Here is a 24,434-nt window from a genome sequence, read left to right as displayed (position 1 = left end):
GTCAACCAGGCCTGCAGTAGGCTATGCACTGGGCACATGTCTTCTAAATCTAGTCTACCAGGCCTGCAGTAGGCTATGCACTGGGCACATGTCTTCTAAATCTAGTCAACCAGGCCTGCAGTAGGCTATGCACTGGGCACATGTCTTCTAAATCTAGTCTACCAGGCCTGCAGTAGGCTATGCACTGGACACATGTCTTCTAAATCTAGTCTACCAGGCCTGCAGTAGGCTATGCACTGGACACATGTCTTCCAAATCTAGTCTACCAGGCCTGCAGTAGGCTATGCACTGGACACATGTCTTCTAAATCTAGTCAACCAGGCCTGCAGTAGGCTATGCACTGGACACATCTCTTCTAAATCTAGTCAACCAGGCCTGCAGTAGGCTATGCACTGGACACATGTCTTCTAAATCTAGTCAACCAGGCCTGCAGTAAGCTATGCAAGCTGTGTGTGTGTTCAACAACACAGCCATGACGTTAAGCTGTGTAAATGTTCAACAACACAGCCATGACGTTAAGCTGTGTAAATGTTCAACAACACAGCCATGACGTTAAGCTGTGTGTGTGTGTGTGTTCAACAACACAGCCATGACGTTAAGCTGTGTGTGTTCAACAACACAGCCATGACGTTAAACTGTGTGTGTTCCACAACACAGCCATGACGTTAAGCTGTGTGTGTGTTCCACAACACAGCCATGACGTTAAGCTGTGTGTGTGTTCAACAACACAGCCATGACGTTAAGCTGTGTGTGTGTTCAACAACACAGCCATGACGTTAAGCTGTGTGTGTGTTCAACAACACAGCCATGACGTTAAGCTGTGTGTGTGTTCAACAACACAGCCATGACGTTAAGCTGTGTGTGTGTTCAACAACACAGCCATGACGTTAAGCTGTGTGTGTGTTCAACAACATGGAATTGGACAATCTCTTTTTGGGGTGGGATTTAGTGAAGATTGATTGATTGATTTTTTTTTACTTTCTTGCACACAAAGACCCCTGTTCCACCGGTTGGTTCCCAGTGGGAACTGGTTCAGTTCTTTGTGGTTCTTAGTCCATGAGCCAGAGCTCCAACATTGGAACGTTAATTATGAATTGAGTGGAGCAAAACCACACCTATATTAGATTGTTTATAGGATCAATATCAATAAATTAAGCTAAATATCAGATCTCACAACCCTCTGCCTGCAGGTCGTTAAGCTATGGAGCCATCGGAGTAATCGTCGGACACGAGCTAACGCACGGCTTTGATAACAATGGTGAGTGTGTGTGTGTGTGTGTGTGTGTGTGTGCGTGTGTGTGTGTGCGCGTGCGTGCGTGCGTGTGCGCGTGATAATAGTGGTGAGTCACCAGGATGTGGAGCATGAATTATAGACTAGAGCATCGTTAATTATTTATTTAATACATTTAGAACATCCACCACTGCCGTGCGTGCGTGCGTGCGTGTGTGCGTGCGTGCGTGCGTGCGTGCGTGCGTGCGTGCGTGCGTGCGTGTTTCAACAGGTCGTAAGTACGATAAGGACGGCAACCTGGACCAATGGTGGAGCAACGCCTCAATCACAGCTTTCAACCACAAGAGCCAATGTATGGTGGACCAATACAACGGCTACCTCTGGGAGGAGGCGGGGCTTAATGTGAGTAGAGTACCTCCCACTGGGAGGAGCCAATGTATGGTGGACCAATACAACGTCTACCTCTGGGAGGAGGTGGGCCTTAATGTGAGTACCTCCCACTGGGAGGAGCCAATGTATGGTGGACCAATACAACGGCTACCTCTGGGAGGAGGTGGGGCTTAATGTGAGTACCTCCCACTGGGAGGAGCCAATGTATGGTGGACCAATACAACGGCTACCTCTGGGAGGAGGCGGGGCTTAATGTGAGTAGAGTACCTCCCACTGGGAGGAGCCAATGTATGGTGGACCAATACAACGGCTACCTCTGGGAGGAGGCGGGGCTTAAGGTGAGTAGAGTACCTCCCACTGGGAGGAGCCAATGTATGGTGGACCAATACAACGGCTACCTCTGGGAGGAGGCGGGCCTTAATGTGAGTACCTTCCACTGGGAGGAGCCAATGTATGGTGGACCAATACAACGGCTACCTCTGGGAGGAGGTGGGCTTTAATGTGAGTACCTCCCACTGGGAGGAGCCAATGTATGGTGGACCAATACAATGGCTACCTCTGGGAGGAGGCGGGCCTTAATGTGAGTAGAGTACCTCCCACTGGGAGGAGCCAATATATGGTGGACCAATACAACAGCTACCTCTGGGAGGAGGCGGGCCTTAATGTGAGTAGAGTACCTCCCACTGGGAGGAGCCAATGTATGGTGGACCAATACAACGGCTACCTCTGGGAGGAGGCGGGCTTTAATGTGAGTAGAGTACCTCCCACTGGGAGGAGCCAATGTATGGTGGACCAATACAACGGCTACCTCTGGGAGGAGGCGGGCCTTAATGTGAGTAGAGTACCTCCCACTGGGAGGGCTTAATGTGAGTACCTCCCACTGGGAGGAGCCAATATATGGTGGACCAATACAACGGCTACCTCTGGGAGGAGGTGGGGCTTAATGTGAGTACCTCCCTCTGGGAGGAGCCAATATATGGTGGACCAATACAACAGCTACCTCTGGGAGGAGGCGGGGCTTAATGTGAGTACCTCCCTCTGGGAGGAGGCGGGCCTTAATGTGAGTACCTCCCACTGGGATGAGGGGCTTAGTGTTTCTTAGGTTTCATGACATTAATTTTAATTTAATATATTTTTATTTTCGGTTTTATGACCTCTATCACATCCACACAACCTGACCTTTGAACCTTCGGTGGGTTTTCTGTGGTCTGGGGGTTTTCTCTGGGGTTTGGAAGCCTCACTGAGCTGCAATGAAAACAGGCAAAAACGGTGACATCTGCTGGCAGATCCCATCGACATAATATGGGATTTGCAGGCTGTGACATCACACTCCACAGGAAAATCAGAGCACCTGTTTGAGTCAGAAAACACCAGACCACAGAAAATCTACTGAATGTTAAAAGTTCAGGGTTTTTTTTTGGTGCTCAGAAAACCTACAAAACGAAATAAGAACAATTACAAAAACCGGAGGCCAATTACATATAGTTTTTGGGGGTCCTTGACATCAAATATTGAGCACCACTGATACAGAAACATGATGTTTTTCAGAAAACTGTCAGGATTTTTGAAGACATCTTTTTTTATTTCATGGCAAGGACCCCCAAAATGAATATGTATTTCTATACCCCTCCACTCCCCCCCCCCCCCCCCCCCCCCATGTGTTGAAGGTTCGAGGAAAGAGAACGTTGGCAGAGAACATCGCAGACAACGGTGGAATACGACAAGCTTACAGGGTATGACCTCTGTTGCTCTCTCACTCTGTGCGCGTGTGCGTGCGTGCGTGCCTGTGCGTGCGTGCCTGTGTGTGCCTGTGCGTGCGTGGTAAATGGTAAATGGTAAATGGTGCATTTATATAGCGCCTTTATCCAAGGCGCTTTACATAGATTGTGCATTACATTCACCCATTCACAAACACATTCACACCGATGGCGGCGGAAACCATGCAAGGCACCAACCAGCACATCAGGAGCAATTGGGGGTTCAGTGTCTTGCTCAAGGACACTTTGACAGTAACTCTGGGGGAGCCTGGGTTTGAACTGGCGACCTTGCGGTTACCATCCGGAAACTCTACCCCTGAGCCACCCCTGCGAGCGTGCGTGCGTGCGTGCGTGCGTGCTTGCGTGCGTGCGTGCGTGCGTGCGTGCGTGCGTGCGTGCGTGCGTGCGTTTGAGCCCTTTTCCTCCAATGTGAGACAGACAGAGTATTCATAGCACTGATCAGTCCATTAGGCTGAGGCTGGTCCTTCAAATGACTGCTAATGTCTTTGATCTGCTAACGAGCTAATTAATGAGGCTGATTAAAACAAGGGCGGGGTCATGTGTGGTGATCAGGCTTGGCTAATGATATACAAGAACCCATTCTGGGCGGGAACCCCTTTTGGTGTTTTAATTTGATTGATTGATTGATTGAAGAATGTATTAACAGTTTGCAGAATTACAGTACATTTCAAGCTCAATACAAAGGCTGTTAACTGTGAGTGGACGACCCAATTAAGCATTACACTTGTTTCCAATAGGGTCCACCATGTTCAAATCATCAAAACATTTAGAGACGTACAAATAGACACTTCTATAGACAGAACAGGAATTCATCATAAAGGAGGTAAAAAGGGAAAAGAGATATTTAAAGAGATAATTAAAGCATTATGTTATACTTTAGCTGTTGAAAAGTAGCAGTCCTACAAGCTCATAGCGCGGCACCGAGTGCCGCGCTGGAACAGCATATTTTCAGATGGGTGGGCGAAGGCATATTTTTTGGGGGGTCCTTGACATGACATATTGAGCACCACTGATACAGTCAGAAACATACGGTTTTTATATACGGTACGGTTTTATATACAGCAGATAAATAATAACAGCAGATTAATAATAACAGCAGATTAATAATAACAGCAGATAAATAATAAAGCAGATAAATAATAACAGCAGATAAATAATAACAGCAGATAAATAATAACAGCAGATAAATAATAACAGCAGATAAATAATAACAGCAGATAAATAATGACAGCAGATAAATAATAACAGCAGATAAATAATAACAGCAGATAAATAATAATAACAGCAGATAAATAATAACAGCAGATAAATAATGACAGCAGATAAATAATGACAGCAGATAAATAATAACAGCAGATAAATAACAACAGCAGATAAATAACGACAGCAGATAAATAACAACAGCAGATAAATAATAACAGCAGATAAATAATAACAGCAGATAAATAATGACAGCAGATTAATAATAACAGCAGATAAATAATAACAGCAGATTAATAATGACAGCAGATTAATAATAACAGCAGATTAATAATAACAGCAGATAAATAATAACAGCAGATAAATAATGACAGCAGATAAATAATGACAGCAGATAAATAATGACAGCAGATAAATAATGACAGCAGATAAATAATGACAGCAGATAAATAATAACAGCAGATTAATAATAACAGCAGATTAATAATAACAGCAGATTAATAATAACAGCAGATTAATAATAACAGCAGATTAATAATAACAGCAGATAAATAATAACAGCAGATAAATAATGACAGCAGATAAATAATGACAGCAGATAAATAATGACAGCAGATAAATAATGACAGCAGATAAATAATAACAGCAGATAAATAATAACAGCAGATCAATAATAACAGCAGATCAATAATAACAGCAGATCAATAATAACAGCAGATCAATAAAGCAGATAAATAATAACAGCAGATAAATAAAGCAGATAAATAATAACAGCAGATTAATAATAATAACAGCAGATAAATAAAGCAGATAAATAATAACAGCAGATTAATAATAATAACAGCAGATAAATAAAGCAGATTAATAATAACAGCAGATTAATAAAGCAGATTACAGGATCAGCTGCTTCTTCACAGAGCTCTTGTCACACCGCTAGTCGTAGGTTCAGGACGGGAACCCCTTTTGGTGTTTTAAGCATTTTGGTTCTGCTTTAGCTATTGAAAAAATAGCAGATCTACAAGCTCGTATAGCGCTGCACGAGTGTCAAATCTTTGAATATGTGACCAGATGTCCCTCTTTGTGGGACAGATGTCCCTCTTTGTGGGACAGTCCCTCATTAGGGTGAACAGATGTCCCTCTTTGTGGGACAGTCCCTCATTAGGGTGACCAGATGTCCCTCTTTGTGGGACAGATGTCCCTCTTTGTGGGACAGTCCCTCATTATGTGACCAGATGTCCCTCTTTTTGTGGGACAGATGTCCCTCTTTGTGTGGGACAGATGTCCCTCTTTGTGTGGGACAGATGTCCCTCTTTGTGTGGGACAGATGTCCCTCTTTGTGTGGGACAGATGTCCCTCTTTGTGTGGGACAGATGTCCCTCTTTGTGTGGGACAGATGTCCCTCTTTGTGTGGGACTGTCCCTCATTTGAATATGTGACCAGATGTCCCTCTTTGTGTGGGACAGTCCCTCATTTGAATATGTGACCAGATGTCCCTCTTTGTGTGGGACAGTCCCTCATTTGAATATGTGACCAGATGTCCCTCTTTGTGTGGGACAGTCCCTCATTTCCAAGACTTTTCAGGCGTCCCACAAATTGAGACCCTGTCTGTCCCATATTGTGACTGGCAGGCAATTGCATCAGTGTTCAAATGGCCTAACAGTTAGTCCCCTAATAGTTGGCCTTCTGTTGTAAAGCTCTCTCATTGTCTCTTCCTGCAATATGTGTTTTTAAGCCTGTTAAAATAGCATAAAAATAGAAATAAAGCATGATTTTAAAACAAAATGTGAGACACCAGAGGAGTTTATAAATGATAGCCAATAGGCCTATATGGTCGAATATGACATCAAGGCATTTAATAGCAACTCAAGTAGTAAGTTGCTAACCCGGTACTCCAGTATCGCCCCATCCCACTTGTCCCACACAAGCCATACTTCTGTCCCTCAAATGAACAGTTTGTATCTGGTCACCCTAAATGTGACTGAGAGCCTGCCATCGCGCAAACTTCAGCTTTTCACCAGAGGAGGAAAAACTTGTATTGTATTATCAAAAATGAGTTAATATCACAGGCAGACTCTTCACATACTAGAGCAAGTCTGGAATAAATGTCAGAGCTGAAATTGACATGTAAATATGAAATAAATGCTTAAACATGTAGCTAGGTGTAATGTTAGAGTCCACAGAAGACATGTAAATATGAAATAAATGCTTAAACATGTAGCTAGGTGTAATGTTAGAGTCCACAGAAGACATGTAAATATGAAATAAATGCTTAAACATGTAGCTAGGAGTAATGTTAGAGACCACAGAAGTGAACCTTTCAAGCCTGTTTTCTCAACTCGCTGTTTCTCTGCAAGACATTACTCTATAAGCCATATCTCCAAAACTGGTGGGTCAAACTGAACAACTTATATGTCAATTTGAAGCAACGATTCCCTGCTTTAAAAAAACGAAAATTCAAAAAAATTCAATGGCAGTCCCTCGGTCAAATTTACTTTGGTTATGCTTTAGCTATTGAAAAATAGCAGATCTACAAGCTTGTAGACCTGCTATTTTGTTTTTAAATCATGAAAATGTGGTGACGTTTTTAACTTAAATCTTTGCTTCTGGAACTACATATTTCAGATGGGGGTCGGCGGCCGATTACATATCATTTTGGGGGTCCTTGACATGAAAATGTTTGATAACGACTGACATCGAAACATGAGGTTTATCAGAAAACTGTCATGATTTGAAATGAATGAATTTAATTTGAATGAAAGAAAGAGCAGAAAAAGGTCAGGGTATGATTCCACCTACTGTACCAAATAACGTCAATGTTAATGTATAAATGGTACGGCCGTAGGCCTACAGTCATAATGTATAAATGGTACGGCCGTAGGCCTACAGTCATAATGTATAAATGGTACGGCCGTAGGCCTACAGTCATAATGTATAAATGGTACGGCCGTAGGCCTACAGTCATAATGTAATAAATGGTACGGTCGTAGGCCTACAGTCATAATGTAATAAATGGTACGGCCGTAGGCCTACAGTCATAATGTATAAATGGTACGGCCGTAGGCCTACAGTCATAATGTATAAATGGTACGGCCGTAGGCCTACAGTCATAATGTAATAAATGGTACGGCCGTAGGCCTACAGTCATAATGTATAAATGGTACGGCCGTAGGCCTACAGTCATAATGTAATAAATGGTACAGCCGTAGGCCTACAGTCATAATGTAATAAATGGTACGGCCGTAGGCCTACAGTCATAATGTAATAAATGGTACGGCCGTAGGCCTACAGTCATAATGTAATAAATGGTACGGTCGTAGGCCTACAGTCATAATGTATAAATGGTACGGCCGTAGGCCTACAGTCATAATGTAATGTATAAATGGTACGGCCGTAGACCTACAGTCATAATGTAATAAATGGTACGGCCGTAGGCCTACAGTCATAATGTATAAATGGTACGGCCGTAGGCCTACAGTCATAATGTAATAAATGGTACGGCCGTAGGCCTACAGTCATAATGTATAAATGGTACGGCCGTAGGCCTACAGTCATAATGTAATAAATGGTACGGCCGTAGGCCTACAGTCATAATGTAATGTATAAATGGTACGGCCGTAGGCCTACAGTCATAATGTAATAAATGGTACGGCCGTAGACCTACAGTCATAATGTATAAATGGTACGGCCGTAGGCCTACAGTCATAATGTATAAATGGTACGGCCGTAGGCCTACAGTCATAATGTAATAAATGGTACGGCCGTAGGCCTACAGTCATAATGTATAAATGGTACGGCCGTAGGCCTACAGTCATAATGTAATAAATGGTACGGCCGTAGGCCTACAGTCATAATGTAATGTATAAATGGTACGGTCGTAGGCCTACAGTCATAATGTAATAAATGGTACGGCCGTAGGTCTACAGTCATAATGTAATAAATGGTACGGTCGTAGGCCTACAGTCATAATGTAATAAATGGTACGGCCGTAGACCTACAGTCATAATGTATAAATGGTACGGCCGTAGGCCTACAGTCATAATGTAATAAATGGTACGGCCGTAGGCCTACAGTCATAATGTAATGTATAAATGGTACGGCCGTAGGCCTACAGTCATAATGTAATAAATGGTACGGCCGTAGACCTACAGTCATAATGTATAAATGGTACGGCCGTAGGCCTACAGTCATAATGTATAAATGGTACGGCCGTAGGCCTACAGTCATAATGTATAAATGGTACGGCCGTAGGCCTACAGTCATAATGTATAAATGGTACGGCCGTAGGCCTACAGGCATAATGTCATGTATAAATGGTACGGCCGTAGGCCTACAGTCATAATGTGATGTATAAATGGTACGGTCGTAGACCTACAGTCATAATGTATAAATGGTACGGCCGTAGGCCTACAGTCATAATGTAATAAATGGTACGGCCGTAGGCCTACAGTCATAATGTAATGTATAAATGGTACGGCCGTAGGCCTACAGTCATAATGTAATAAATGGTACGGCGGTAGACCTACAGTCATAATGTATAAATGGTACGGCCGTAGGCCTACAGTCATAATGTATAAATGGTACGGCCGTAGGCCTACAGTCATAATGTATAAATGGTACGGCCGTAGGCCTACAGTCATAATGTATAAATGGTACGGCCGTAGGCCTACAGTCATAATGTAATGTATAAATGGTACGGCCGTAGACCTACAGTCATAATGTATAAATGGTACGGCCGTAGGCCTACAGGCATAATGTCATGTATAAATGGTACGGCCGTAGGCCTACAGTCATAATGTAATGTATAAATGGTACGGCCGTAGGCCTACAGTCATAATGTAATAAATGGTACGGCCGTAGGCCTACAGTCATAATGTAATAAATGGTACGGCCGTAGGCCTACAGTCATAATGTATAAATGGTACGGCCGTAGGCCTACAGTCATAATGTCATGTATAAATGGTACGGCCGTAGGCCTACAGTCATAATGTAATAAATGGTACGGCCGTAGGCCTACAGTCATAATGTATAAATGGTACGGCCATAGGCCTACAGTCATAATGTATAAATGGTACGGCCGTAGGCCTACAGTCATAATGTAATAAATGGTACGGCCGTAGGCCTACAGTCATAATGTATAAATGGTACGGCCGTAGGCCTACAGTCATAATGTAATAAATGGTACGGCCGTAGGCCTACAGTCATAATGTAATAAATGGTACGGCCGTAGGCCTACAGTCATAATGTATAAATTGTACGGCCGTAGGCCTACAGTCATAATGTATAAATGGTACGGCCGTAGGCCTACAGTCATAATGTAATAAATGGTACGGTCGTAGGCCTACAGTCATAATGTAATGTATAAATGGTACGGCCGTAGGCCTACAGTCATAATGTAATAAATGGTACGGCCGTAGGCCTACAGTCATAATGTAATAAATGGTACGGCCGTAGGCCTACAGTCATAATGTAATGTATAAATGGTACGGTCGTAGGCCTACAGTCATAATGTAATAAATGGTACGGCCGTAGGCCTACAGTCATAATGTAATAAATGGTACGGCCGTAGGCCTACAGTCATAATGTAATGTATAAATGGTACGGCCGTAGGTCTACAGTCATAATGTATAAATGGTACGGCAGTAGTCCTACAGTCATAATGTAATAAATGGTACGGCCGTAGGCCTACAGGCATAATGTCATGTATAAATGGTACGGCCGTAGACCTACAGGCATAATGTCATGTATAAATGGTACGGCCGTAGGCCTAATGTAATGTATAAATGGTACGGCCGTAGGCCTACAGTCATAATGTAATAAATGGTACGGCCGTAAGCCTACAGTCATAATGTAATAAATGGTACGGCCGTAGGCCTACAGGCGCTGGGTGGAGGAGCAGAGAGGGGGGGTGGAGGAACCTCTACTTCCTGGACTGGGATTCAACAACAACCAGCTGTTCTTCCTCAGCTACGCGCACGTAAGGACACACACACACACACACACACGTGCGCACACACACACACACACACACACACACACACACACACACTATACAATACCATTATAAGATATATATTATGAGGAGTCCATTCACATTGTGTGTGTTAACAATGTGTGTTTGTGTGTGTGTGCACATGCAGGTCAGATGTAACTCCTACAGACCAGAAGCAGCCAGAGACCAGATCCAGAGTGGAGCTCACAGTCCACCCAAGTACCGGTGAGCACACACACACACACACGCACGCACGGGCGCGCACACACAAACACACAGACACACATGACCCCTGACCCCCCCACCCCCTGTGGCCCCTCCCCCCATGACCACCTCCCCCCCACCCCATGTGGCCCCTCCCCCATGACCCCCTCCCCCCCACCCCCTGTGGCCCCTCCCCCCAGGGTCGTCGGGGCCATGAGTAACTACGAGGAGTTCCGCAAGGCGTTCGACTGTCCCGATTCGTCGCTCATGAACCGAGGGGCGGAGTCCTGCCGGGTCTGGTAGAGCCACGGGCCTCCGTGATTGGTCGACCGTGAATAGAGGGGGCGGGACCTCTGTCGTCATGGACCGATGATGGGAGTCTGTACTGTGTGTGTGTGTGTGTGTGTGTGTGTGTGTGTGTGTGTGTGTGTGTGCGCGTGTGCGTGCATGCGTGCGTGCGTGCGTGCGTGCGTGCGTGCGTGCGTGCGTGCGTGTCCATTTGGTTCCATTTGTACACTCTCAGAGTTAAATTAACTTTGATGTATTGGGGGTCCCAAGGATAGAAATTCCATTAATTAGGGGTTAGGGTCCGTAGCCTAATTCAGGTCAAACCGGGGGGTCCGTAGCCTAATTCAGGTCAAACCGGGGGGCCCCAGAGGGTCCGTAGCCTAATTCAGGTCAAACCGGGGGGCCCCAGAGGGTCCGTAGCCTAATTCAGGTCAAACCGGGGGGCCCCAGAGCCGTAGAAATCTGCTCTAATGTGGGTCCCTGGTATGTATTTTCAAATGGGGGTCCTCAGGCTAATGAGTATCGTTTTGGGGGACCTCAGGCTAATGAGAACCTTTTGGGGGTCCTCAGGCTAATGAGTATCGGTTTGGGGGTCCTCAGGCTAATGAGTATAGGTTTGGGGGTCCTCAGGCTAATGAGTATCGGTTTGGGGGTCCTCAGGCTAATGAGTATAGGTTTGGGGGTCCTCAGGCTAATGAGTATCGGTTTGGGGGTCCTCAGGCTAATGAGAACCTTTTGGGGGTCCTCAGGCTAATGAGAACCTTTTGGGGACCCCTGAACAGTGATTATATTATATTATATTATATATTGTTATGAGAGCTGTGTTCTGTTAGTTACAGTGACTGTGTATATTGTTATGAGAGCTGTATTCTGTATAACTGGAGACTTTTATTATTACGGGATTATTGTTCTGTATAAACATCGAATTAATCTATTTCTGGAATATGATATCTTATATTGTTTTGTTCTGTGTACATGTGAAATGTATATATACAGTATGTTGTTTGATTTTATTTATTTTGGAGATCGGAATTTGTGACCCACCGTGAATGGGAGACAGTCATTGGATTATTATTGTTTCCATGTCATGTGAAAGCAGGGAATCGTAGCTTCAAATTGACATATTGGTTGTTCAGTTTGACCAGTGTTGGAGATATGGCTTATAGAGTAATGTCTTGCAGAGAAACAGCGAGTTGAGAAAACAGGCTTGAAAAGGTTCACTTATGTGGTCTCTAACATTACACCTAGCTACACGTTTAAGCATTTATTTCATATTTACATGTCTTCTGTGGACTCTAACATTACACCTAGCTACATGTTTAAGCATTTATTTCATATTTACATGTCTTCTGTGGACTCTAACATTACACCTAGCTACATGTTTAAGCATTTATTTCATATTTACATGTCTTCTGTGGACTCTAACATTACACCTAGCTACATGTTTAAGCATTTATTTCATATTTACATGTCTTCTGTGGTCTCTAACATTACACCTAGCTACATGTTTAAGCATTTATTTCATATTTACATGTTTTCTGTGGACTCTAACATTACACCTAGCTACATGTTTAAGCATTTATTTCATATTTACATGTCTTCTGTGGACTCTAACATTACACCTAGCTACATGTTTAAGCATTTATTTCATATTTACATGTCTTCTGTGGTCTCTAACATTACACCTAGCTACATGTTTAAGCATTTATTTCATATTTAGATGTCGATTTCAGCTCTGATGTGGGTATATGGTTTTGTGGTCAAATAAAATATAATATGTTGTCATGTTGTAATCATGATTTGTAGCGAACCCAAGCCAGAGAATGGTGAAGCGTACTGATGTTTCCAGAAGGTTTTATTTATGCTCAGCCTTAGACCTTGTTTTGAACATAAAGTCCTTTCCTTTGTGTGAAACACCTCTTTTCTGGACAGACACCGTAAGAACTATAGGACAGATAAACAAGATAAAATGAGCTCTTACAACATACAAACATTACAAACCAGGTCATAAAACAATAACATACAGAATGGGTCTTTAAACACACACAAAACATAATCATGAATAAACACAATGTTTACAAGACACCTCTCTGTTAATATAAACACATCCAAAGTAATTGCACAGAAACATAAAACACAAACACATTACCTTGTTCCCGTTCTAGCTGGGTGCTAAGATAAAACTGTTGCTGCTGCTTGCCTCAAACATTTCCTTCTGATTCTGAGCAGCCAGGTGAGTGCAATAACCAATCAAGGAAACCCCCAGTGGAAAGTTACCAGGCTCTCAGCCACACACTGAACTCAAAACCAAAAAACCCCTTCAAAATAAAAGTATGACACATGTTGCATGCAGATAATTACACAGACAAAATACAGTGCCTTGGGTCATTTACACTCCCACCATAATTATGAGGGTTTTACAAATATGGCATACAAAAACACAAATAATTTTCACATATGAAATGGCTCATATCAAAAACAAAAACATCACATGACCATTTCACCTGTACTGTCAGGATATACTAAACAGTTTCTAATAACAAAATCAGTTTTTGTACTGGGCGTTCTACCACAGTCAATTTGTTAACACGTTCACCCTTCTGATTGAGCTTTCGATCTCCTATAGTTATTTTGACTCTTCTGACCAGTCCATCTGAGCCGATAAGTGTCTCCGAGACTCGTCCTAGCTTCCACTCACTCCGTGGCAACATTTCTTCCTTGTCCATCACCACGTTCTGCCAGCACTGCCTGAAGGTAATGTTGTGGACATATTCCTTCCTCTAGCGACTATGTGGAGAGCCCGTGAGCAGAAGCAGTTAAAGAGTAGGCCGTAACGCTTGTGCCGTTTTCTTCCTTCTGTAGTGACAAAGGGACCGAAACAGTCCATACATTAAGTACATGAATGACATCATTGAAAGGTGTGATGTAAAGGAGTATATTTAATTCACCCTAAAAATGACTTTCTTCCTGTCATTCACACACACACACACACACACACACACGCACGCACACACACACACACGCACGCACACACACACACACACACACACGCACACACACACCGCATGAAGCATGGAGATTGTTGCTATTGTGTGCGTGCGTGCGTGCGTGCGTGCGTACGTGCGTGCGTACGTGCGTGCGTGCGTGCGTGCGTGCGTGCGCGCAAAACTAAAATAAAGTGTCGTACTCCGCCCCTGTTTTTCTTCTTTCTAATTATCTGATCGGCCCAAAATAATTGTGTTTATTGTCATGATGTCACAGGAGTCGTCTTTATCCGAGTCTTTAGGTCTTTAAATAAAGACTTTCTGAAACGTCTATGGGGGAAAAAATGAATGAATAGAGACACACAGGGACTACAAATGAATGAATAGAGACACACGGGGACTACAAATGAATGAATAGAGACACACGGGGACTACAAATGAATGAATAGAGACACACGGGGACTACAAATGAATGAATAGAGACACACGGGGACTACAAATGAATGAATAGAGACACACGGGGACTACAAATGAATGAATAGAGACAAACGGGGACTACAAATGAATGAATAGAGACACACAGGGACTACAAATGAATGAATAGAGACACACGGGGACTACAAATGAATGAATAGAGACACACGGGGACTACAAATGAATGAATAGAGACACACGGAGACTACAAATGAATGAATAGAGACACACGGGGACTACAAATGAATGAATAGAGACAAAGGGGGACTACAAATGAATGAATAGAGACAAACGGGGACTACAAATGAATGAATAGAGACACACGGGGACTACAAATGAATGAATAGAGACACACGGGGACTACAAATGAATGAATAGAGACACACGGGGACTACAAATGAATGAATAGAGACAAACGGGGACTACAAATGAATGAATAGAGACACACAGGGACTACAAATGAATGAATAGAGACACACGGGGACTACAAATGAATGAATAGATACACACGGGGACTACAAATGAATGAATAGAGACACACGGAGACTACAAATGAATGAATAGAGACACACGGAGACTACAAATGAATGAATAGAGACACACGGGGACTACAAATGAATGAATAGAGACACACGGGGACTACAAATGAATGAATAGAGACACACGGGGACTACAAATGAATGAATAGAGACACACAGGGACTACAAATGAATGAATAGAGACACACAGGGACTACAAATGAATGAATAGAGACACACGGGGACTACAAATGAATGAATAGAGACACACAGGGACTACAAATGAATGAATAGAGACACACGGGGACTACAAATGAATGAATAGAGACACACGGGGACTACAAATGAATGAATAGAGACACACGGGGACTACAAATGAATGAATAGAGACACACAGGGACTACAAATGAATGAATAGAGACACACAGGGACTACAAATGAATGAATAGAGACACGGGGACTACAAATGAATGAATAGAGACACACAGGGACTACAAATGAATGAATAGAGACACACGGGGACTACAAATGAATGAATAGAGACACACGGGGACTACAAATGAATGAATAGAGACACACGGGGACTACAAATGAATGAATAGAGACACACGGGGACTACAAATGAATGAATAGAGACACACGGGGACTACAAATGAATGAATAGAGACACACGGGGACTACAAGTGAATGAATAGAGACACACGGGGACTACAAATTAATGAATAGAGACACACAGGGACTACAAATGAATGAATAGAGACACACGGGGACTACAAATGAATGAATAGAGACACACGGGGACTACAAGTGAATGAATAGAGACACACGGGGACTACAAATTAATGAATAGAGACACACAGGGACTACAAATGAATGAATAGAGACACACAGGGACTACAAATGAATGAATAGAGAAACACAGGGACTACAAATTAATGAATAGAGACACACGGGGACTACAAATGAATGAATAGAGACACACAGGGACTACAAATGAATGAATAGAGACACACAGGGACTACAAATGAATGAATAGAGACACACAGGGACTACAAATGAATGAATAGAGACACACGGGGACTACAAATGAATGAATAGAGACACACGGGGACTACAAATGAATGAATAGAGACACACAGGGACTACAAATGAATGAATAGAGACACACAGGGACTAAATGAATGAATAGAGACACACGGGGACTACAAATGAATGAATAGAGACACACGGGGACTACAAATGAATGAATAGAGACACACGGGGACTACAAATGAATGAATAGAGACACACAGGGACTACAAATGAATGAATAGAGACACACGGAGACTACAAATGAATGAATAGAGACACACGGGGACTACAAATGAATGAATAGAGACACACGGGGACTACAAATGAATGAATAGAGACACACAGGGACTACAAATGAATGAATAGAGACACACGGGGACTACAAATGAATGAATAGAGACACACGGGGACTACAAATGAATGAATAGAGACACACGGAGACTACAAATGAATGAATAGAGACACACGGGGACTACAAATGAATGAATAGAGACACACGGGGACTACAAATGAATGAATAGAGACACACGGGGACTACAAATGAATGAATAGAGACACACGGGGACTACAAATGAATGAATAGATACACACGGGGACTACAAATGAATGAATAGAGACACACGGGGACTACAAGTGAATGAATAGAGACACACGGGGACTACAAATTAATGAATAGAGACACACAGGGACTACAAATGAATGAATAGAGACACACAGGGACTACAAATGAATGAATAGAGAAACACAGGGACTACAAATTAATGAATAGAGACACACGGGGACTACAAATGAATGAATAGAGACACACAGGGACTACAAATGAATGAATAGAGACACACAGGGACTACAAATGAATGAATAGAGACACACAGGGACTAAATGAATGAATAGAGACACACGGGGACTACAAATGAATGAATAGAGACACACGGGGACTACAAATGAATGAATAGAGACACACAGGGACTACAAATGAATGAATAGAGACACACAGGGACTAAATGAATGAATAGAGACACACGGGGACTACAAATGAATGAATAGAGACACACGGGGACTACAAATGAATGAATAGAGACACACGGGGACTACAAATGAATGAATAGAGACTACAAATGAATGAATAGAGACACGGGGACTACAAATGAATGAATAGAGACACACGGGGACTACAAATGAATGAATAGAGACACACGGGGACTACAAATGAATGAATAGAGACACACGGGGACTACAAATGAATGAATAGAGACACACGGGGACTACAAGTGAATGAATAGAGACACACGGGGACTACAAATGAATGAATAGAGACACACAGGGACTACAAATTAATGAATAGAGACACACAGGGACTACAAATGAATGAATAGAGACACACGGGGACTACAAGTGAATGAATAGAGACACACGGGGACTACAAATTAATGAATAGAGACACACAGGGACTACAAATGAATGAATAGAGACACACAGGGACTACAAATGAATGAATAGAGAAACACAGGGACTACAAATTAATGAATAGAGACACACGGGGACTACAAATGAATGAATAGAGACACACAGGGACTACAAATGAATGAATAGAGACACACAGGGACTACAAATGAATGAATAGAGACACACAGGGACTACAAATGAATGAATAGAGACACACGGGGACTACAAATGAATGAATAGAGACACACGGGGACTACAAATGAATGAATAGAGACACACAGGGACTACAAATGAATGAATAGAGACACACAGGGACTAAATGAATGAATAGAGACACACGGGGACTACAAATGAATGAATAGAGACACACGGGGACTACAAATGAATGAATAGAGACACACGGGGACTACAAATGAATGAATAGAGACACACAGGGACTACAAATGAATGAATAGAGACACACGGAGACTACAAATGAATGAATAGAGACACACGGGGACTACAAATGAATGAATAGAGACACACGGGGACTACAAATGAATGAATAGAGACACACGGGGACTACAAATGAATGAATAGAGACACACAGGGACTACAAATGAATGAATAGAGACACACGGGGACTACAAATGAATGAATAGAGACACACGGAGACTACAAATGAATGAATAGAGACACACGGGGACTACAAATGAATGAATAGAGACACACGGAGACTACAAATGAATGAATAGAGACACACGGGGACTACAAATGAATGAATAGAGACACACGGGGACTACAAATGAATGAATAGAGACACACAGGGACTACAAATGAATGAATAGAGACACACGGGGACTACAAATGAATGAATAGAGACACACGGGGACTACAAATGAATGAATAGATACACACGGGGACTACAAATGAATGAATAGAGACACACGGGGACTACAAGTGAATGAATAGAGACACACGGGGACTACAAATTAATGAATAGAGACACACAGGGACTACAAATGAATGAATAGAGACACACAGGGACTACAAATGAATGAATAGAGAAACACAGGGACTACAAATTAATGAATAGAGACACACGGGGACTACAAATGAATGAATAGAGACACACAGGGACTACAAATGAATGAATAGAGACACACAGGGACTACAAATGAATGAATAGAGACACACAGGGACTAAATGAATGAATAGAGACACACGGGGACTACAAATGAATGAATAGAGACACACGGGGACTACAAATGAATGAATAGAGACACACAGGGACTACAAATGAATGAATAGAGACACACAGGGACTAAATGAATGAATAGAGACACACGGGGACTACAAATGAATGAATAGAGACACACGGGGACTACAAATGAATGAATAGAGACACACGGGGACTACAAATGAATGAATAGAGACACACAGGGACTACAAATGAATGAATAGAGACACACGGAGACTACAAATGAATGAATAGAGACACACAGGGACTACAAATGAATGAATAGAGACACACGGGGACTACAAATGAATGAATAGAGACACACGGGGACTACAAATGAATGAATAGAGACACACGGAGACTACAAATGAATGAATAGAGACACACGGGGACTACAAATGAATGAATAGAGACACACGGGGACTACAAATGAATGAATAGAGACACACAGGGACTACAAATGAATGAATAGAGACACGGAGACTACAAATGAATGAATAGAGACACACGGGGACTACAAATGAATGAATAGAGACACACAGGGACTACAAATGAATGAATAGAGACACACAGGGACTACAAATGAATGAATAGAGACACGGAGACTACAAATGAATGAATAGAGACACACGGGGACTACAAATGAATGAATAGAGACACACAGGGACTACAAATGAATGAATAGAGACACACAGGGACTACAAATGAATGAATAGAGACACACGGGGACTACAAATGAATGAATAGAGACACACGGGGACTACAAATGAATGAATAGAGACACACGGGGACTACAAATGAATGAATAGATACACACGGGGACTACAAATGAATGAATAGAGACACACGGGGACTACAAATGAATGAATAGATACACACGGGGACTACAAATGAATGAATAGAGACACACGGGGACTACAAATGAATGAATAGAGACACACAGGGACTACAAATTAATGAATAGAGACACACAGGGACTACAAATGAATGAATAGAGACACACGGGGACTACAAATGAATGAATAGATACACACGGGGACTACAAATGAATGAATAGAGACACACGGGGACTACAAATGAATGAATAGAGACACACGGGGACTACAAGTGAATGAATAGAGACACACGGGGACTACAAATGAATGAATAGAGACACACAGGGACTACAAATGAATGAATAGAGACACACAGGGACTACAAATGAATGAATAGAGACACACGGGGACTACAAATGAATGAATAGAGACACACGGGGACTACAAGTGAATGAATAGAGACACACGGGGACTACAAATGAATGAATAGAGACACACAGGGACTACAAATGAATGAATAGAGACACACAGGGACTACAAATGAATGAATAGAGAAACACAGGGACTACAAATGAATGAATAGAGACACACGGGGACTACAAATGAATGAATAGAGACACACGGGGACTAAATGAATGAATAGAGACACACGGGGACTACAAATGAATGAATAGAGACTACAAATGAATGAATAGAGACACACGGGGACTACAAATGAATGAATAGAGACACACGGGGACTACAAATGAATGAATAGAGACTACAAATGAATGAATAGAGACACGGGGACTACAAATGAATGAATAGAGACACACGGAGACTACAAATGAATGAATAGAGACACACGGGGACTACAAATGAATGAATAGAGACACACAGGGACTACAAATGAATGAATAGAGACACACAGGGACTACAAATGAATGAATAGAGACACACGGGGACTACAAATGAATGAATAGAGACACACGGGGACTACAAATGAATGAATAGAGACACACGGGGACTACAAATGTCACGCCCCCAAATGAGACAGCGTCCCCACTTCTGGTCCGTTGGCACGGATACTGCAGGCCAGCCCATAGAAGTCCATTGAAATTCAACTGTAGTTAGCCTACTTTTAAAATAATATGAAATGAACTGAAGACTATATTGATTTGAATAAAAATATGTTTCCAAATGTATGAAGTGTCTTTGTCAACATATATTGTTTTTTTCTCAATAGAGGATGTATTTCACATTTAATTTACCACTTGAATGAGTTACCCATAATGTTAACGGAGCAAAGGGGAGACGGCAGACAGAGAACCTGTCGCTTTTAAGGGACGTCACTGCCTTTACGAGGCTACGAGCGCCGACTTTGAAGAGTGGAATTCTCAATATACATCCCGATCCCGACTGACTTTGTTATTCATGTCTATATTTTGAACATGTCACAGGCTTGCTATATATGTTCTACCTACCACGGAGCTCCGACGGTGTGTTTTACCGCTGTCAACTTGTTGTATAATTAACTTTGCTGAATAGTTGCATGGGAAAATAACCCAGCTAAATGGAGGAGTGACATCCTGACATTTTCAACTACCTAGTTAATTCTCCAGATGAGTATTAATAATAGTCTTGCAAGATGCTGTTTAGATCATTTTCAACAAATACATAGCATATAAAACGAAATACAACAAATATATCTGGGTATTGAAAACCTCAAGGGATGCATCCGTGACGTATATACCGTGCGACCACTTTGACTTGAGATTTACAATGCTAGCACTTTTCACAAACTGATGGAGTATATTATAGTACATTGTAGGATGTATATTGAGATGGCAGGTATGTGACATTGAAAAGGACAAATCAAACATATGGGACACTTTATTAGAACACACAAAAAAATCGCTATAGCCTCAGTAATGAACCTGTGAAATTAGGGTATTTCATGATGCCTCTCATAGGGACTGCATTGGCAGCTGCAGTACACAGTTGAAACGGACCAGAAGTGGGGCCGCTGTCTCATTTGGGGGCGTGAAATTTGTAGTCCCTGTGTGGGTCTATGGGGGATTCTCTTCCTGGTCGTCATGAAAGGGGGCGGGGCTGTGGCGCTCTATAGAGCACCGAAGTCTGACGTCAACATCGGTAGAGGGCGCTATAAGTCCACGGGTTCATGTACTTTTTATTTGCATTGTAATCCCCATAGGGGGATCTTAGATCGCCTCATATAAGAACTGTGTTTGAAAAATAAACGTGTCATCCCGGCCGTTTCACTCGACAAACTGTCGGAAACGATACAGAGACACCTCTCTGACAATATAACGATACAGAGACACCTCCCTGACAATATAACGATACAGAGACACCTCCCCGACAATATAACGATACAGAGACACCTCCCTGACAATACAACGATACAGAGACACCTCCCTGGCAATATAACGATACAGAGACACCTCCCTGACAATATAACGATACAGAGACACCTCCCTGACAATACAACGATACAGAGACACCTCCCTGACAATATAACGATACAGAGACACCTCCCTGACAATACAACGATACAGAGACACCTCCCCGACAATATAACGATACAGAGACACCTCCCCGACAATATAACGATACAGAAACACATCCCCGACAATATAACGATACAGAGACACCTCCATGACAATATGACGACACAGAGACACCTCCCTGACACTATAACGATACAGAGACACCTCCCTGACAATAACGATACAGAGACACCTCCCTGACAATATAACGATACAGAGACACCTCCCTGACAATACAACGATACAGAGACACCTCCCTGACAATATAACGATACAGAGACACCTCCCTGACAATACAACGATACAGAGACACCTCCCCGACAATATAACGATACAGAGACACCTCCCCGACAATATAACGATACAGAAACACATCCCCGACAATATAACGATACAGAGACACCTCCATGACAATATGACGACACAGAGACACCTCCCTGACACTATAACGATACAGAGACACCTCCCTGACAATAACGATACAGAGACACCTCCCTGACAATATAACGATACAGAGACACCTCCCCGACAATATAACGATACAGAGACACCTCCCCGACAATATAACGATACAGAGACACCTCCCCGACAATATAACGATACAGAGACACCTCCCCGACAATATAACGATACAGAGACACTGACACCTCCATGACAATATGACGACACAGAGACACCTCCCCGACAATATAACGATACAGAGACACCTCCCCGACAATATAACGATACAGAGACACCTCCCCGACAATATAACGATACAGAGACACCTCCCCGACAATACAACGATACAGAGACACCTCCCCGAAAATATAACGATACAGAGACACCTCCCCGACAATATAACGATACAGAGACACCTCCCCAAAAATATAACGATACAGAGACACCTCCCCGACAATACAACGATACAGAGACACCTCCCCGACAATATAAAGATACAGAGACACCTCCCCGACAATATAACGATACAGAGACACCTCCCTGACAATACAACGATACAGAGACACCTCCCTGGCAATATAACGATACAGAGACACCTCCCTGACAATATAACGATACAGAGACACCTCCCTGACAATACAACGATACAGAGACACCTCCCTGACAATATAACGATACAGAGACACCTCCCTGACAATACAACGATACAGAGACACCTCCCCGACAATATAACGATACAGAGACACCTCCCCGACAATATAACGATACAGAAACACATCCCCGACAATATAACGATACAGAGACACCTCCATGACAATATGACGACACAGAGACACCTCCCTGACACTATAACGATACAGAGACACCTCCCTGACAATAACGATACAGAGACACCTCCCTGACAATATAACGATACAGAGACACCTCCCTGACAATACAACGATACAGAGACACCTCCCTGACAATATAACGATACAGAGACACCTCCCTGACAATACAACGATACAGAGACACCTCCCCGACAATATAACGATACAGAGACACCTCCCCGACAATATAACGATACAGAAACACATCCCCGACAATATAACGATACAGAGACACCTCCATGACAATATGACGACACAGAGACACCTCCCTGACACTATAACGATACAGAGACACCTCCCTGACAATAACGATACAGAGACACCTCCCTGACAATATAACGATACAGAGACACCTCCCCGACAATATAACGATACAGAGACACCTCCCCGACAATATAACGATACAGAGACACCTCCCCGACAATATAACGATACAGAGACACCTCCCCGACAATATAACGATACAGAGACACTGACACCTCCATGACAATATGACGACACAGAGACACCTCCCCGACAATATAACGATACAGAGACACCTCCCCGACAATATAACGATACAGAGACACCTCCCCGACAATATAACGATACAGAGACACCTCCCCGACAATACAACGATACAGAGACACCTCCCCGAAAATATAACGATACAGAGACACCTCCCCGACAATATAACGATACAGAGACACCTCCCCAAAAATATAACGATACAGAGACACCTCCCCGACAATACAACGATACAGAGACACCTCCCCGACAATATAAAGATACAGAGACACCTCCCCGACAATATAACGATACAGAGACACCTCCCCGACAATATAACGATACAGAGACACCTCCCCGACAATATAACGATACAGAGACACCTCCACGACAATATAACGATACAGAGACACCTCCCCGACAATATAACGATACAGAGACACCTCCCCGACAATATAACGATACAGAGACACCTCCCCGACAAT

At 42.8% G+C, this 24,434-nt stretch overlaps 1 protein-coding gene across 1 annotated transcript in view; it reads left to right on the top strand.

Annotated features, from left to right (window-relative positions):
• LOC306918022 (phosphate-regulating neutral endopeptidase PHEX-like) overlaps positions 1-11,183 on the top strand; it is a 17,567-nt gene extending 6,384 nt beyond the window's left edge. Inside the window, exons 7-12 of the mRNA XM_079530920.1 lie at positions 1,191-1,258; positions 1,503-1,633; positions 3,289-3,354; positions 10,469-10,573; positions 10,737-10,813; positions 10,993-11,183. Of these exons, the coding sequence (XP_079387046.1) occupies positions 1,191-1,258; positions 1,503-1,633; positions 3,289-3,354; positions 10,469-10,573; positions 10,737-10,813; positions 10,993-11,095 (550 nt within the window). The 3' untranslated portion in view covers positions 11,096-11,183. The remainder of the gene's footprint in view (positions 1-1,190; positions 1,259-1,502; positions 1,634-3,288; positions 3,355-10,468; positions 10,574-10,736; positions 10,814-10,992) is intronic.
• The last annotated feature ends 13,251 nt before the right edge of the window (positions 11,184-24,434 follow it).

This window comes from Electrona antarctica (assembly GCF_951216825.1).
Source record: "Electrona antarctica genome assembly, contig: scaffold_859, whole genome shotgun sequence".
NCBI lineage: Eukaryota > Metazoa > Chordata > Actinopteri > Myctophiformes > Myctophidae > Electrona > Electrona antarctica.
Note: the sequence above shows the minus strand (reverse complement) of the source record. Positions and strands in the feature narration are given on the sequence as shown.